Source organism: Centruroides sculpturatus, unplaced genomic scaffold (assembly GCF_000671375.1).
Source record: "Centruroides sculpturatus isolate CEXI.00-Female unplaced genomic scaffold, Cexi_2.0 scaffold478, whole genome shotgun sequence".
Lineage (NCBI taxonomy): Eukaryota > Metazoa > Arthropoda > Arachnida > Scorpiones > Buthidae > Centruroides > Centruroides sculpturatus.
Window position 1 is genome coordinate 506,556 of NW_019384994.1, and position 18,864 is coordinate 525,419.

General features: G+C 27.8%; 1 protein-coding gene across 1 annotated transcript; it reads right to left on the minus strand.

Annotated features, from left to right (window-relative positions):
• Positions 1 to 239: 239 nt before the first annotated feature.
• Positions 240 to 14,669, minus strand: LOC111633085 (AP2-associated protein kinase 1-like). Its single transcript, XM_023377614.1, has 4 exons — positions 14,547 to 14,669; positions 6,031 to 6,136; positions 2,025 to 2,164; positions 240 to 370 (listed from the first exon to the last, which is right to left on the minus strand). Exons 1-4 carry the CDS (start codon positions 14,601 to 14,603, stop codon positions 245 to 247), a joined length of 429 nt encoding a protein of 142 aa, XP_023233382.1. The 5' UTR covers positions 14,604 to 14,669; the 3' UTR covers positions 240 to 244.
• Between the last annotated feature and the right edge of the window lie 4,195 nt (positions 14,670 to 18,864).

Consider the following 18,864-nt stretch of genomic DNA (forward strand, 5'->3'; position numbering starts at 1 on the left):
AAGATTATATGTAGTTGTAGTAATAATATTTTTAGGAATACTGGCATTAACACTTTATCATAAATTAATTAAATGAGAATCTAATATTTCTATAACTTAAGATAAATTTTGGTAAAAACAGAAATATCTATAATTGATATGTCAATTTTGTAATAATTATTATATATAATAATTAGTAAAAAAATTTTAATTATTATTAACTGATTTTATATTTAATTTGCTTTTATTCATTTAAAACAAATACTTACTTTTGAATTTCTTCTTCTACTGTATTTACACCTTGAAGTTGTGAGTTTAATACTTTTGCTGTTGCACTACCAAAATCACATAATACATAATGACCTGAATCACTGAGTAATATATTTTCAACCTTTAATAAAAAAAAAAATTTTTTTTTACTAAAAACTATGAACAGAATTAAACAATGCATTAAGTGAAAAATCATAGCATGTACGTACATACACATATATACACACAAAAAATGTACATTAAAACTAAATTTTAATTTTATGGGTTATTTCTCATATGACTTAGTTATTATCAAATTAATATTTCTAATCAATAAAATGTTTAACTCGTTATAACACGCATGATCTTACTTTTTTTCGCTATAATTTTTTAAAGTTCTAAAAATACTGAATTTGATCTGATAAAATCTGAAGACATTTTGAAAATACTTTTATAAATACTAAATATTTGATTTCTAACCATACTGATTAATTTTAATTACTTAAATTTATTATAAATTTGTACAGTTAAAAATAGTTTTAAAATAATGTAATAAAAATTTTAAAAAAATAAAATACAATGATTCCATGTATTCTGATTGTTTTTATTTGACTCTCTTCAAGATGCATTGATTCATCTTGCAGATATGTGAGCTAGATATGAATAGTAAATTCATAATCATCCACAACTCATACTCAATATTGTAAAATTCCAAAAATATACAGAAACAGAAATTTCCTCTTGATATTTGCTTATTTCTTTCAGTGTGAGCAGCTTGTTTTGACTTTCTATATTTGGTACACACCACATTTCTGGTTAGAATGCTGGAGTGCAAACATATGAAAAGAAAGTTATAAACAAAAGAGAGAAAGAATATGCAATTATTTTTTTATGTATAAGAACCCCAAAAATAATTTCTAAGGAAGTTGATTTAAATCATTAGTGCATATGCAATATAAACTAAACTTTCCAATTTATAAAAAGTTTAAAGTAATTAAATTTTTATAATTAAATTATTTTTTCTAATAATGAAATGAAAACAAGAGACAAAACTATCAAAAAACATTTATCCACAAATATATGTAGATTTTCCTTAAGTGAAGAGTTATCTTGGAATTGAAAACTGTAGAGTGTATATATGTATATACATTCTGCATTTTGTTAAATATAAAATTTAAAAGTATATAGTTTTCATATAATAATAATAAGAGGATTCATTTTTATAATAATCCTTATAACAATAAATCCTAACAGATATTTAAATATATTACAAAAGTATTGAAATTCCAGAAAGTGTAATAATTATTAAAATTCAAAACATGTAAAACAACACTTGAATTTCAATAACTTTTCTTCATAAATGGATTAAATTGATGTACAAATATTTTTAATAAACACTTCTAATTTAAATATTTATGAGAATACATTAAATTAATTTAATTCTTATTTAAACCCTAAAGTTTCATATAATAAAAATTATAATTATATTTTTGTTATGCCAATTTAATTAATATGACAAATAATATACAATTGTTTAAGTTATAAAACACTCTTCTTTTTTGATGATAGCCATACTTTGTAAATACAGAAAATTTTTTAATAAACTGTTCAAATTCTTCAACAAAAAAACTAAAGGAATAACTAACAAACACACACAGTATACAGTTCTAGATTTAGAAATAATTTGACCAAAAACAAAAAAAAATATTGAATCACAAATATCTATCAGATTTTACCACATTAATTATATTTATAATAGTTTCAAATTATTTAAAGGAAAATTTCATAAAAATTACCTTTAAATCTCTATGAATAATTGGAGTCTGACAGTGATGTAAGCGTGAAACAGCTTCACATAAATCACAAAATATTTGCAATATTTCTTCTTCAAAAAACCCAATATGTAGCCTTTCATTCATAAGTTGCAAAACATGACCTAAATTTTAAAGCAAATAATCAAAAAAATTATGAAAATGTTATTGATGAATTTTTTAATTAAAATAAAAATAATATCTGTAAATATAAACCATTTTGATTTTTAACACAACAATAAACAAAATTATAGCTCCTCAATGCAAATGGTGAAAATATTAATTTTAATCCTATATATAAACAAGCAATTATTTATTGTGACATCATTACAAAGACAGGCTGCAATTTTTAATCATATTTCTAATTAATTTCATTTAAAAATATATGCTCTCGATTTTATTAGTATCTTGCCTTTGTACATCATACTTTTCCTGTTAACAACAAAGTCATACCAGTCATCTATCTAACTCTGTTCTGGGGAAAATTTTTGAATTGAAATAAAGTGCTTTCAGGTCCAAACCAAAAGTTAGTATAGTTAATCAGGACCTCCTGCCCATAAGCTTTCCATATCTGGTCTCCACTTTCATCTATATAACTGCATTCTTGAGATTAAGAAAGAACAAATCAACAATCAGATGCACTCCAATGGAAACTTATAGATCTGCAATTTGAACATTGCAGCCCAATAAATTTTAAAGTTGTTTATTCATAAAATTGTTTCTCATTTTACTAGTGATGGGACGATACCAAACCTTCTCCTGATTCTGCCAAAAACTCCCAATTTAGATTCTTTTGAATACATTCTAAAGTTTATTTTAGTTTAGAAAAATTAGATTTATGTTGTGAGCACGGTACATTCATTAATTATTAAACAAGTTTAAGAATGAAAAACAATTGGAAAATCCAGTATCAACCTTTTGAAAAAAAATGTGAAAATTCTCCATTTATACATGGATATACAGTACATTCTTTTATTGTGTACTACAAAATAAATTTGTAATCTTCTTTCAGATAAAGTTAATATTGCAACACCACCCTCAAAGAAATTACAACTAATTCCCTTTTACTCAACAAACTATTCCATCAGTTCATGTAAGGTCTTTGGAAACTGTTTTGTTGGCTGACGCACTGACCGGAGGAAGGTAAATGAGAAGATGCACTTTTTCAGACTTCTCGCAATGGGCTTGTCTTGTAAATGATTTAACTTCATCATATTTAATACTAAATGAGGTTTGGCAAATGATATAATGAGATGAACAAATATCATTGAGAATTAACCAAATTTTGAATTCATTCAAAAATTAAAACTGTTTAATCGAGAGTTAACCAAACAGTTTCTAAAACATTGTTTTAAAATTTTCAAATTATAAATCAAATTAATTTTTAAATTTACATTATTTGTGTGCAGCAGTGACAGAACATTTTACTTTTAATATATGGTATATACAGAATACAGATTGCTGGTCAAACCGGCCCAATGCCGACTGGATGGCAATCCTAAAGACACCCATCTCCTCTAAAATGGAGACAATCAGTACCAACCAAGTGCAAGCTCTCATCACTCTGACTACATGAAAGAAAAGTCTGCCATGACTGTCATCACCTCATGTATGGGGTGTTGCAAACTCTCTGCTTTGTCAACATTAGTTAATATTGTAATTTAAGAAATTTTTAATCTTTGACTGAAACAAATAATTAATTTTCTTATAAAATGTGGAAGAATCATTTTTAAGAATCAGCAATTGTGACAAGATTTTCTTAATTCTGATTCCAATACCTGAAAATGTGGATTTCTCCAATTCCCATTAATTGTCCCATCACTACATTTTACTTAAATTAATTTTTTTTCAATTTAATCTAATTTTCAATATTAGTGAATAGTAAGACGTTTAAGTTATATGAACAATTGTTTTATTGTGACATTGACAGAATGCTGGGCTGCAATTTTTAATATATTTAAATTAAAATATATGTTCTCCATCTCAAATTAGTATGTCTTGCCCCTGTGTATCATACTTTTCCTGATATCATCATCATCATGCCTATCATCTATGCAACTCCATTCAGGGAGAAAACTTTTGAATTGAAATAACGACTTCTGATGCAAACTGGAATTCATATATAGTTAATTGGGATCTCCTACCCCTAAGCTTTCCATATCTGTTCTTGATTTTTTTTATTTTGTTCTATCTAATCTAATTTTGTTGTATTTTATCTAATTCCATCTATCTAATTCTGTTCTCAAGATTAAGGAAGGAATGACAGTCAGACAAACGACAGTGGGAATTTATAGCTATTGTTCTATTTATTTCTTACTGGAAAAAATAATTCTTAACAAAATGAACTTCTTATACAGTGGAACCTCGCTTAATGAGCATAATTCGTTCCAGAATTTTACTTGTAATGCGAAACACTTGTTAAGCAAAACAATTTTTTCCATATAAATTAATGTAAAATAATGTGTTCCATGCCAAAAAAAAAAACTCTCAAATATTTTACGTATAACATTTATTTAAAGAAAATTATACAATATACATTGTTAAGGAGCAAGCATGAATCATCATCATCTTTTCTTCTAGCACAGAATGAACCAACCTGGAATGCAGATTCGATTTGCAGAAAACAAAAAAAAAAAATCACAGCTAATATGTCTGATAAACACTCTAAACGATATGCTAAATTCTTGGGCTATGTAAAGACTATAATTAAATATTAGAAATTAATTAATTTGACTAGAGATAGGCAGTTATGCTGTCATCTTGTATTAAATTTAATAATTATAAATAAATAATTTTTAATTTAGACATTTCTAAAATTTAATATGGAATCTGTCATTAAATTTAACATGAAATGGCAGCATAACTACCTACCTCTAGTCAAATTAATTAATTTCTAATAATAATTTATAGCCTTTACATAGCCCAAGAATTTGGCATATTGTTTGGTATGTTTATTATATAATGGGCTATGATTGTTGATGTTTATAAGTAATATGTATAAACACAAGTTTGGAAAAAATGTGTGATCATAAGCGACACTAAGATGTTAGCGGAACAAGTGCTAAACAGAGTGATGGAGCATGCACACAATCCAGGACTTCCCCTTTCCTCATCACTCATTATGCAAACATCTCTAGTTAAGCGAGTCATTTGTTTACAATTTGTTTTACTCGTTATGTGAGGTGCTCATTAAGCGAGGTTTCACTGTACTACAATAATTTGTAATATCATATATGTGTTAACATGGATGATAAAATCTTCTAATCAATTGGATTCAATAATAAATAAAAAGTTCAAATCAATATATGAACTAGGAAATATCTGATCCTGATTATAATTTTCTTACACAGACCTATTCATTTTATGATTATTAGACATAACACAATTCATTAAAACAAGAAATAACTATTGTCTATTGGTGTTAATGCTGAGAGACAGTAGTTATTTCTCATTTTAATAGATATTTTCGCTTGGTGACCTAATCATTTTTATACATAATACATAATTATAAACATACTTCATCCTCCTCCAATTCCATGGACTTTTCCTCTTGTTTCCAATACAGACTACTCATAACAAAATTTTTGTGACAAATTATTGATTCCCTGGTATGTCATTTCTAAGCTAACTACTACATACTGAACTTGTGGATTTTAAGCTAAGTAGCTTATATATATATATATAGTGTGTGTGTGTGTGTTGTGTGTGTGTGTGTTGTGTGATAAAAAGAGTAGATAAAAGCATAAAACAATTGCAGTCCATTTTTTAAAATATAGCAAGACAGAGAAGATAAATATTTAAATATTGTATTTGATTATAACAGAAGTGCAAGTTAACAAAAAAATCAAAAACTTTATTGAGAAATTTGACATACAAGTTTTCAACTAAACTACATAAATTCTACTAAATTAATGTAAAATGATCAAATTTTAAATTTTAAATACTGTAGTTTAATATTTTATTTCAATTCAAAATTAAGATATTTTCTTACCTCTACAATAATGCATCAATAATAATACTTCATAAACACCATCACGTACATGACTAATACTTGAATCAACATAACCAATTATATTTTTATGACCACTCAAACTACTCTGTCAATGTTAAAAAAAATATATGTATTGATTAGAAATTAAATAGTCATAAAAATGTTAAATTATTTCAATATTTATGATTTTTATTTAATAGTTAGTTCAATAACCTTCTTAACAGTAAACATGTCTTATTTTATAAGTTAATTACACCAAACTCCCAATTATCTGTACTAATTAGTGCATGGATGTGCACTGAAAACTGGTGAACACAGATAATCCAAAATAGTCTACTAAACTACAAAAAAAAAACCATTCAGGGTATATTAAATGAACTACAAGTTTATATTATATATATATATATACATACATACTTANTTATCTGTACTAATTAGTGCATGGATGTGCACTGAAAACTGGTGAACACAGATAATCCAAAATAGTCTACTAAACTACAAAAAAAAAACCATTCAGGGTATATTAAATGAACTACAAGTTTATATTATATATATATATATACATACATACTTGTAGTTCATTTAAAATATATATATACAGCTCAATTCCATTATAATTCAATGCAAGTGAGAGTGCCAAGTTACATAAGCTGAAATGTACAGTACAGGGTGATTCAAAAGTCACAGAAATTTTTAAAAATTAATAACTCACAAACTATTTACAGTAAGATGATGCGGTTTTCACAGAAGTGCTTAGAAAGAAGTGGGATATTTTTAGGTGTATAAAAATTTTAGTACCAAAATAGTTACATTTCCTGCTATTAGATGGCACTGTAGGAAATTGAAAGCAGGCAAGCACTCAACTGTTTAACATTCATGCAAGATGGACATCTCCACACATTGTTGCCCCTGTCAAACAACTACTTATAACATATAACCGATGGAGAGAATCATGTCCTCAGTTGCTTTTTTCCAAATGAGATGTCCAGACTTTTCACCATGTGACTTTTGGTTGAGGCTACTTGAAGTCAAAGGTATACATACACAGGGCCAGATTAACCCACTTTGGGCCCTAGACATTTTCTTCTTACTGGGCCCCCTCCCTCTCCCACAAGAAAAAGAGCACACAAAAAATATAAAACAATAAATAAAACAAAACTAAATAATGTAAAAAAACTAATTTATTTTATATTTTTACAGTATAATTTAGTATATTATTGTTTTTATTTGCAGTAGAACCTCGAAAACTCGACCTAATGTGGACCGAAGGGTGGCCGAGTTTGTGAAAATGCCGAGTTATCGGGAATGGGGTTAAAAAAAATAAGTACGAGTATTTCCTCAGAAAATACTGTACTGTACTTGTACAGTATTTACTTGTACAGAATATAACAGAGAATAAACTGCCCAAATACCCTTAAACAAAGGAAAAGTACGTCCTTTATGAAGGCATAGAGCCACTACATGAAAATGAAAATTAATGAATACACTGTGTACAGTAATTTACCTGATAAGACAGACCTCAGAAAAATACTTTATGAGAGCTTTTATACTTTTATAAAGCTGTCTATAATGAAAATTAATTAACTAAGGATTTTTTGCCCTGCCAAGGTGTGGACCAGTTATCCGGAGTGCTAAGTTATCGAGGGACGAGTTTTCGAGGTTCTACTGTATTATTATTTTTATTAGTAATAGGAATTTATTATTGATATGAATTTATTATTTATACCACCACTGCTGCTACTGAAAAAATGGGCAGTCTCTGTCGGCGTATCAAGCGCCAGCTATGCAATTAATTATTTATCATTGCTATGCATGCTAACTATTTAGTATGTTGTCCCGATGACTGCACCAGGCCGTTCAATTAGCTATAATATAATGTAATAGAAAGATTAGAAATACGCAATAATCTAATAATCTTAACCCTTTGTTGTTATTTTTTGCCCGGGCAACACCAGGCTCATCGTCTTGTAGTTAATATTATTCTTATCGCTATAAAAAAAATTATAAATTATCGGAAGAATTACTTTCAATAAGAAGAAACATAAGAACACATTTTCTTTAGATTTTAGAATTCACAATAACCATATAAAAAGCAATATATTTTTGTTTATTTGTTTATTATATACAGTTGTCCAACAGAAAAGTAAACTATATTATTTACAAATCCTTTGAAAACAGAGTTTGACCGGGCACTTCTAAAAACAGGGCCCTAGACATTTGTCTCATTTGTCTATGCGATGATCCAGCCCTGTACATACAGACATCAGAAAACTTCATTAGCCATGTTGAAGAACTCCATCTAAGTATCAGTAATGCCAACTGAAATGCTCTTTAATGCTATTCATAATGTAATACCTTGCCTAACAGCTGTGCTCATGAATGATGGGCACCACGTTGAACATTTGTAAATTTGTTAAAATAAGAATAAAGAAATAAAAATGTTCTTAGTGTAAACTCTAGTAACAACTTCACAAATTATGTAATCTTATCAAGCGCCATCTAATGGCAAGAAATGTAACTATTTTGGTACTAAAATTTTTATTACACCTAAAAAAAATCCTACTTCTTTCTAAGAATTTCTGTGAAAACCACATCATCTTACTGTAAATAGTTTGAGAGTTATTAATTTTTTAAATTTCTATGACTTTTTAATCACCTTGTATATTTAGTCAAAAAAAAAATTTAATTTCTATTTTCAAAAATACCATGAAGAAATTTAAATATTACATTTCTATGTATAATTCTTATGTTTTTTTTTCAAATTACTGTAATTTAATTTTAGGACAAGCAGAATATTTTTTTCAGATCTACTGTTTATAAAACACAGAATGTATGTTAAAAAAAATAACACTTATCAATAAATTTCTAAAGTTTATTTGTAAATTTAAATCAATTCCTGTGGACATTTTAGACTGTTTCTTGGAGTCAGCTGATCTTGAAAGCCTACTGTTTGCCCACTAATATGTATATATGTATAGAACTTCTCATTTGTTACACTGTCCATGAATAAGATGGACAAAATATTTTGACAATGTATGAATAATCTGCAAAATGCATGAATATTGTAATAATCCACATGTGGATAATTGAAAGTTTGATTTTGAAAATTTGGAATTAAAATAAACTAGAGATTAGAAATTGATCATTGTTAGATCTATAAAAAAGATACTTTTCTGAAAATATTCTGAAGAAAAGTATGCAGTATTAGTATTTTCAACAAATACTTAATATATTATGCTGATTTAATAGCAGAATATATTATTATGAAATTTACAGTTTATTAAATTATCAATTCAAACTCTATTTCAAGTATAAATGTTTTTGATTTTAATGAAGCTTTTTTTAGGAACACACTATTGCACTGACATTTGTGAATTTATTTATTCTAAGTTAAAGAAATAAACATTAATTATATAGTTTTAATAGACAAAGTTTATCAGAATTAATTAATTAATGTTTCTTCTAAATACAAAAATATATTATTGCACAGTTTTATGAAATCAGTATGGAATTTTACAGTAATAGCTAAATATGGAGCTATTTAGCTAAACTAAATAACTTAATAATTCTTTAAAATTAAGAACATTATTGTTAGAATTTTAAAGCTGAAGTGAGCTATTTAAAATTTCATATTATTTCCTTTTTTTGAAACCTCAAATAAATTAAAATGTGAATTATAAATGTATAAATCTATTGATCTTACAAATTTCATTAAGAATATTATCAGGTCAGTCCATAAGTTAGTGGGTATTTTATGATCTTGAGAAAAATCTTGTTTTGCTGTTAAAAATGCCAGTCTAATGTGATACTTTTTACACTGAAGTGTTAAATTGGATCTCATTCATATAATACTGTTCAAAATTGGGAACATTTCAGTTGTTTAGTTTCGTTAAAATGGAAGTAACAGATAAATATAAGAGACATGTTTTATACTTTTTATTTTTAAGTGGTGAGAATGCTACAAATGCAGCCAAAAAATTAAATACTGTTCATAATCAAACTGTAATTAGTGTAAGGACTGCGCAGAAGTGGTTTGAAAGATTTAGAAATAATGATTTTAGTGTNTCAATTTTGGAGCCCCATTTTTACTGGTTCTGAAATGTGTCCTAGTTGCATTGCAAATAACATGATCCTCCTATCTGTGTAGTGCTATATGGTGGTTTCAAAATTATTGATGGTTTCATGATGACAGATCAATGATTACAACTGGGCATAGTCTAGCTTCTATTTTTTATTTATTTTTTTTTTACATTCTCCACTCTCTGGGACTAAGAGGATCTTTAATTTTAATTATGTCCATCATGAGTTCAGCCATATCCACAATAGGAGCAGCTGGACTTTCTAGCAAAATCTTAGTTTAAATATGAAAGTCAAACAAGTATGATTGGTTCAATAAATAATAAAAAATACTCAATAATTGTTGTCAATAAAATTAGTTTAATTAGAATTAGTCACTTATTTTCCAGAATGGCTACTGCTACTGCCTATCTAATGCCAGGTAGCCATCAAATTTTACTAGAATAGTGAGAGTCTGGGAAGATAACACTCCCACTTCATCTCCCACTAAAATTCATGTTAAATATTTTTTAATAAAACAAAAAGGTGAAAGATAGGAAGCGATTTTTTTAATGAAAAACACAACATGAACATATAAACAATATAAGAATTTAAGTTGTAAGATCAACCATCTTCAGTTGGGATCAGATTAAACATTAATTTTGACCTCTCTGTGAGTAAGTTGTCCCATTACACTTAGCAAAAGGTGAGTGATCACTTAGAAAGTGAGAACAAGGAAAACAATCAGAATGAAAAATCAGGGACAGAAAATGATAAAAACCCTAAAATTCAAGGATGCAACAACTCCTCCTCCTGAATATTCCAAAGGTTGGATCATTTATTGTGTGAATGTCTTGTGCCTGTCTCCATCTCCCTTCCTTGAATCAGCATCTTCCCATCACCAGAAGTTGACCACATCACCTTGGAGCCATAAACACATCAAAGGAAAACAATAACTCACTAACCAGGGACACTCCTTCATTTGAGACTATGTTGGAAAAAAGAGAAAGTTCCAGATGTCATCACAGACATTGAACCTCCAAGTTTGCAGAAATCTTCTAAGCTCCTTTCATGACAAATAAACAGTTTGTTGTAACCATTGAGTCTGTATCAGTACCAGTTGTACCCATGTATGAACTTTCACACCTTGTTCTGAACTTAGCCTCCCTTTTCTGCAACTACACAATGTTACTTTATTTACAATGTCCCAATTTCAGGTTTTAAACTTATGGCAACTCTGCATTCAGATAAATATCCTGAACTCAATGAAATATATAATCATTTACATAAAGATAATGCAAAGCTCCATATTATTCAAGCCATATTTAGCCAAAATAAATTTGAATGACTTCCTCATATAACATAAATCTTAGATCTTGTGTTCTGTTCTTACTCCAATACTGTACAAAATCAATACATTATTGAAGTTAATTGAGAAGTATATAATTCTTTTTCAAAACTGCTAAAATTACAACATTCAGTATTTCTTATTTACAGTTCTGCCATTCTCTAAATACGAGCTTGCTTACCACCAGTGAAGACAATGATATGACAGAAAACTTACTAAAATTATTTTATGCTTAAGATTAATTAACTCTAAAAATGAGAAATTCTAGAATTGCAGAACCATAGGAGTTGCATTTTTACATAAATATAAGAGATAGCTAACACATAGTTTAACTTTAATTTAGATTTAAAACTGGAATTTGTCAACTCTAACTCAACCTTGGCTTTAAACATTTAAAGCCATTATCCTAATTTTGAAGTTTTTAGAAACACGATTCTGAATGTGATACTGCTAAGTACAACTTTGGACTTGCAGAATATCAAAACAAGATATATTGTTTTGGTATTACTTTTCTATCAATACTCAGAATAATTACGGTTTTATCATTTTGCCTAATATTTGAGATAATTATTCTCAATATGTTATATCAAACCATAAGTCAATCACATAATGACACACGTGACTAATTTGGATAATTACATTTAGGTAGAGTTGCCATATATCTTGATTTTTTTGGGATCATCCAATTTGGAACACTTTGTCCCAAATGGAAAATTTTTTCAGAATGTCTTGATTTGTCCATTTCTATCTGAAATTATTCTGATTTATATTTTAAAAAATCAAATATTGCCTGAGTAGGTATCTTCAGATGTTATATGCATGCATACTCCACCTGTCCATACATGCATGCCTTTAGTAATCTGTGGTGCATGTATCATATTCTGTTGGCCCTGTGTTAGGGTGATCAGACATTCTTAATTTCCAGGAACTGACTCTGGTTTTGCCTGTTTTTAATATTTGATTGTAAAAACCAATCTTTAAATAAAACAATTTATTAACACATCAATATATCATGATAAATTTATAAATCAATAAATTTTTAAAAAAAATAACTGAAGTTCAATCAATTTTGGAGCCCCATTTTTACTGGTTCTGAAATGTGTCCTAGTTGCATTGCAAATAACATGATCCTCCTATCTGTGTAGTGCTATATGGTGGTTTCAAAATTATTGATGGTTTCATGATGACAGATCAATGATTACAACTGGGCATAGTCTAGCTTCTATTTTTTATTTATTTTTTTTTTACATTCTCCACTCTCTGGGACTAAGAGGATCTTTAATTTTAATTATGTCCATCATGAGTTCAGCCATATCCACAATAGGAGCAGCTGGACTTTCTAGCAAAATCTTAGTTTAAATATGAAAGTCAAACAAGTATGATTGGTTCAATAAATAATAAAAAATACTCAATAATTGTTGTCAATAAAATTAGTTTAATTAGAATTAGTCACTTATTTTCCAGAATGGCTACTGCTACTGCCTATCTAATGCCAGGTAGCCATCAAATTTTACTAGAATAGTGAGAGTCTGGGAAGATAACACTCCCACTTCATCTCCCACTAAAATTCATGTTAAATATTTTTTAATAAAACAAAAAGGTGAAAGATAGGAAGCGATTTTTTTAATGAAAAACACAACATGAACATATAAACAATATAAGAATTTAAGTTGTAAGATCAACCATCTTCAGTTGGGATCAGATTAAACATTAATTTTGACCTCTCTGTGAGTAAGTTGTCCCATTACACTTAGCAAAAGGTGAGTGATCACTTAGAAAGTGAGAACAAGGAAAACAATCAGAATGAAAAATCAGGGACAGAAAATGATAAAAACCCTAAAATTCAAGGATGCAACAACAACTCCTCCTGAATATTCCAAAGGTTGGATCATTTATTGTGTGAATGTCTTGTGCCTGTCTCCATCTCCCTTCCTTGAATCAGCATCTTCCCATCACCAGAAGTTGACCACATCACCTTGGAGCCATAAACACATCAAAGGAAAACAATAACTCACTAACCAGGGACACTCCTTCATTTGAGACTATGTTGGAAAAAAGAGAAAGTTCCAGATGTCATCACAGACATTGAACCTCCAAGTTTGCAGAAATCTTCTAAGCTCCTTTCATGACAAATAAACAGTTTGTTGTAACCATTGAGTCTGTATCAGTACCAGTTGTACCCATGTATGAACTTTCACACCTTGTTCTGAACTTAGCCTCCCTTTTCTGCAACTACACAATGTTACTTTATTTACAATGTCCCAATTTCAGGTTTTAAACTTATGGCAACTCTGCATTCAGATAAATATCCTGAACTCAATGAAATATATAATCATTTACATAAAGATAATGCAAAGCTCCATATTATTCAAGCCATATTTAGCCAAAATAAATTTGAATGACTTCCTCATATAACCTAAATCTTAGATCTTGTGTTCTGTTCTTACTCCAATACTGTACAAAATCAATACAGTGGTACCTCAGGATATGAAATTAATCCGTTCCGAAACTGAGATCGTATCATGAAAATGTCATAAGGTGGATCATCTTTTCCCATATGATTACATGTAAAACCAAATAATTCGTTCCAACGCGAAAAACATACTCAAATTAAAGCCAAGTAATACATTAAAAAAAATAATTGTAGTAAGAAAAACAAATGAAAAATGCGAACTAATGTAATGTCGTATGGTGAGTTTTTGTTCGTATCGTGGAGCAAAAATATGTTCGAATTTCATGTCGTATCCTGAAAATTTCGTATGCTGGGGCGTTCGTAACCTGAGGTACCACTGTACTTTTAATCATCAAGAATAACAATATTGGAAAGATGTGAATAAAAAAAAATGTACTAAAGAACTATTTATTACTAACTATTTGAATAGTAGTGAAATGCTGACATGTTACATATCATGAAAAGAAGAAAAAATTAAAAACATTTTTCTGTTGCACAATGCTACAATAAATAATATAAAAAAATTACTACTACTTTGTCACAGAAGAATGGTCAATAATCATGTGTTAGTTATTTTACTATTTTGATAATTAGTAATTTAATCTAATTGAATAATTAATATTTTGAATACTAAAAATAATAATTCATAATAATACTTACTGCTATTTGTATCTCTCTTTTGCAAACATTCAAGTCATGTTCATTGTTCACAAACATGCGCTTAAGTGCATATTTCACATTATTGGTAGCCTTCACAAGAAATACAAGAGCAAATCCACCTGTAGAAATATTTTAAAAAATTTTGACTTTTATAAATATACAAATTTTTTGTGTATTTTAAAATGATAAATGAATAATATAATAATATATTTTAACATTAAAGTCATACATATATATTACAGTCAAAACCAAAAATCTGTTAGAATCCAATCTAACTAGGCAAAATTATTTCTAACAAAGACCTTTCATTAATCATAGTTTTAACTAGTTAAATCTACAATTTTAGTTAAATCTACAATTTTAGTTAAATCTATAAATTTATGTAAAACTAATTTATTTTGCGAGTACTTTCGATAGTATATAGGCCTAACTGTCCTCTTTAGACAGAATTGTTCATAGAGAACAAAACATTTGAAATTCAAGATAAAGAACCCAAACATCAACCAACATTTCTTCAAATTGCTTGTCCCGCATGCACATAGAAAATTTAAATTACACATATGCAATTTCCAAAATTATATAAAATACAAAAATATGATATATGTAAAATAAAAACACCAAGAATAAAATTGGGTTAAAATAAAATACATAATAAATTAAACAGTCAATAAACAAATAATAAATGTATAGCAATGCAATGCCACTACGAGGTGTTTTATCAGGCACCAAGTGATTTACAACTTTAGAAGATCCAACAGTGTTATCCACAACCCAGGTATATCTAGTGTGAGACAGTTTCATGGTAACATTGTTGAGATGGAACTCTCCCACACTAGATATATCTGAGTTGTGGAGAACACTGTTTAATCTTCTAAAGTTGTAAATCACTTGGTGCCTGATAAAACACCTTGTAGTGGCATTGCATTGCTATACATTTATTATTTGTTTATTGACTGTTTAATTTATTATTATTTATGTATTTTATTTTAACCCGATTTTATTCTTGGTGTTTTTCTTTTACATATATCATATTTTTGTGTTATTGTATAATTTTGGAAATTGTATATGTGTAATTTAAATTTTCTATGTGCATGCGGGACAAGCAATTTGAAGAAATGTTGGTTGATGTTTGGGTTCTTTTTCTTGAATTTCAAATGTTTTGTTCTCTATGAACAATTCTGCCTGAAGAGGACAGTTATATACTGTCGAAAGTACTTGCAAAATAAATTATTTTTATGTAATGCCGACAGACAGTGGTATACATTATCTTTTTCTATTCATATTTGGCTTGTATAACTATTTAAAATTTTATTGCTAACATGGAAACTGTAAACAATCATTTAACTTCATCCACTGTTAAAAGTTCATTAATTAATTCAGTTTATTTACGGAACAAGGCACACTATCATGGCATTTCAAGATGTAAAGATTTCCTCATTTCTGCATTGCAGAAGCATTGCTTTGAAGTACAGTCCTCCTTGCATACATGCATAGTAAATGAACCACTGTCCTGTTCATATGTTGCATTTCTTGTTGCATTCCTCAGCAAAATACTCATATTGTACCTGTTTTCAAGTCAAGAAAACTGAAAGAACGGGTCATTGGAGGGTATGATAAGTTACTTTGCAGTTTGGAAGAACCACAGAGGAACTTGTTATCACTACCACTGACAACCCACTCTCAAACATTAGAAAAGAGAGTGGTGACCTTGACTCATGGTTCTGGTTATTATCCTCTTTAAATCAGGTAAGATAACTGAATTATTTCAGGATTTATATTAAAAGTCATATGATTGCTGAATTATATCAGGCTATATTACTATTTATTACTATTACAGTCAATCCCCTATAACACTGTTGGTTATTCCATTTTATATGAATTCCATATCGTATGAGTCACTTAGATTTTACAAATATGTGAGCCATTCACAGCCCAGCACACATATTTGTAAAATCTAAGTGACTCGTACAACGTGGAATTCATATAAAACAGAATAATCAACAGTGTTATAGGGGAGGTCGACTGTAATTAAATACTAAGTAATTTCGCACTAGAAGAGGCATTAGGTGCCATCTCTTGCTAAATTTAATAGTTATAATTAAATTAGTATTTTAGTAATTAATTTAGAAGATTCTGAAAGAAAAAAAAATTGGCTTGAAGTGGGACTTGAACCCATAACTCCCACTTACTGTGTGATTGCATTGTCAGTTATGCTACCTAGACCTTCATTCAATCCTTTCTTCCAGAACTATTAATATAGATATAACCATACCTTCCTTACATACAACCATACCTTACCTATGGCACCTGCTAGAGACAAGTCAGCATCCACAACCTATAGCTCCCACTATGACACTCAGCCAGCTATCATTTCTACCCCAGCATGGTGTATACATACATACACAAATATTAACATCTAAAATTCAATAGTTACATATCATTTGGCTTTAATAAATAACTATAAGGTTTTAGATGTTGATTTATATTAATTGTCAATTCAGTTAATTTTTTTAATTATTTTAATCTTCTATTTAATTAATAGTATGTGGATAGTTGACTTTCACATGTATATCCTATTTTTAATATAATGTATTGTATCTTATTATATCTATTTATTAACATATATATGTTAATAAATAACCAAAAGGCAGGTGATAACTTAATTCCAAGAAAATGTAAAATGAAAGAATCGAATAAAAGTACAAAAACAATATACAATAAAATAAAATGTATAAACTAAAAATCTCAATCTTAGTTATGTCTTAGTTATTTTAAATTTGGTCTTTAATTTCAAACATCTGAAATGTCTTTGAATTATAGAAATAACAAAAGTGATTTTAAAGTAATTAAAATAAGTAAATGACTTAAAAATAAAATTACATTAAAAAAATATGGGAATTATGTGAAATTTTTGTAATCCTTTTACATAAATGTAGAGTTATGTGCTGTCATTGAATTTTCAATGTTCAAATAGACTTTGATCGTTATCACAAAGTTTTTGTTTGACCCAAAAAGACATGCTTTTTGAATCAAACAAAATTCTTTTCACTAAAAACTCAAAATTTATAGTTTTTATAAACTAAACTATTGGGATTTATTTTATATTTATATAAAATATAAATATTTTAGAAATTGTAGTAAATTTAAACGAATGATAATAGATTTGAATATTTTATAAAACTTTCTTTTATACTTCTGAATATTTCACTTAAATTTTCAATTGTTAGATTATTTTTTGAAAGTATTAAATATTTTAATTTTTGAAGATTCATGAATGATATCGGATCAATATGATTAAGATTGCATGATGATAAAGATAGAACCTCAATGTTATTGTTGTTCATAAATTGAAAATCATCGCTTTGTATAGTTGTTAAATTATTCTCAGACAAATCGAGGTTGGTTAATGATGGTGTGTATTCCGATAATAAATGAGTTATATTCTTCACATTTGTAATATCGTTATGTGCAAGAACAAGATTTGTTAAATTTTTTAAACTACAAAATTTCTCCGAACGTAGTTCTGATATTCTGTTATATGAAAAATTTATTATTCTCAATTCAGTTAAATTGCAAAATGAATGAAATTCCAAGGCTTGTAACTTACTATGAGTAACTTCCAAATGTAAAAGATTTGAATATTTGTTAAGATGATTCGTTGCAAATGATGAAATCGAGGTGCCATTTATGAAGAGATGAGTAGTATTAGGCGATGGAGGAAGATTATATAAACTGTNCATCCCTGAAAAAAATCATTACTCTTTAATTATATAATATAACTTTAAATATGTTATTATTTTTTTAGATTTAAAAATTGAGATTTGTTTTTAAAATAACACAATTTTAACTGTATTTAATACTTAATAAGGAAGTCCACCTATAGCTTACACAAAAATAATTTCCACGAGTAAAATTATTGTCAAGTGAAGACCACATTTAATAAAGGAAATGATTCAATTATTTCCTGTAATTTCTAATTTAATTGATAAATTTCAAATTTTATATAAATTTATTAGATTTATTTTTTGATTAAATTCAATTATTATTATATTTTTCACAACAATTTATATTAAGAATTTATATTCACAAAACATTAATAATTATATGATTATTATTTATGAGCAGTGTTTGTAAATTTGAATTAAATTAAATTATTTAACTAGTATTTAATTAATCATCATCAAAATTTGGCTAAAAGTAAATAGTTGGCTGCCATCTTACATAAATATTAATAATTTTATATTTTAATTAAATAATTTTGAAAATTCTGGAATAAAAGCAAAACTGATCTGGAATCAACTAAAATTAATATTTATAT

Bases quoted from the DNA above. Each gene is read 5' to 3' on its own strand.
- LOC111633085 (XM_023377614.1), bottom strand. From the start codon at position 14,603: ATGTTTGTGAACAATGAACATGACTTGAATGTTTGCAAAAGAGAGATA. The intron at 6,137-14,546 runs GTAAGTATTATT...TAACATTGACAG, and splicing joins AAAGAGAGATACAAATAGCA to AGTAGTTTGAGTGGTCATAA. The intron at 371-2,024 runs GTAATTTTTATG...TTTTTATTAAAG, and splicing joins TTATTCATAGAGATTTAAAG to GTTGAAAATATATTACTCAG.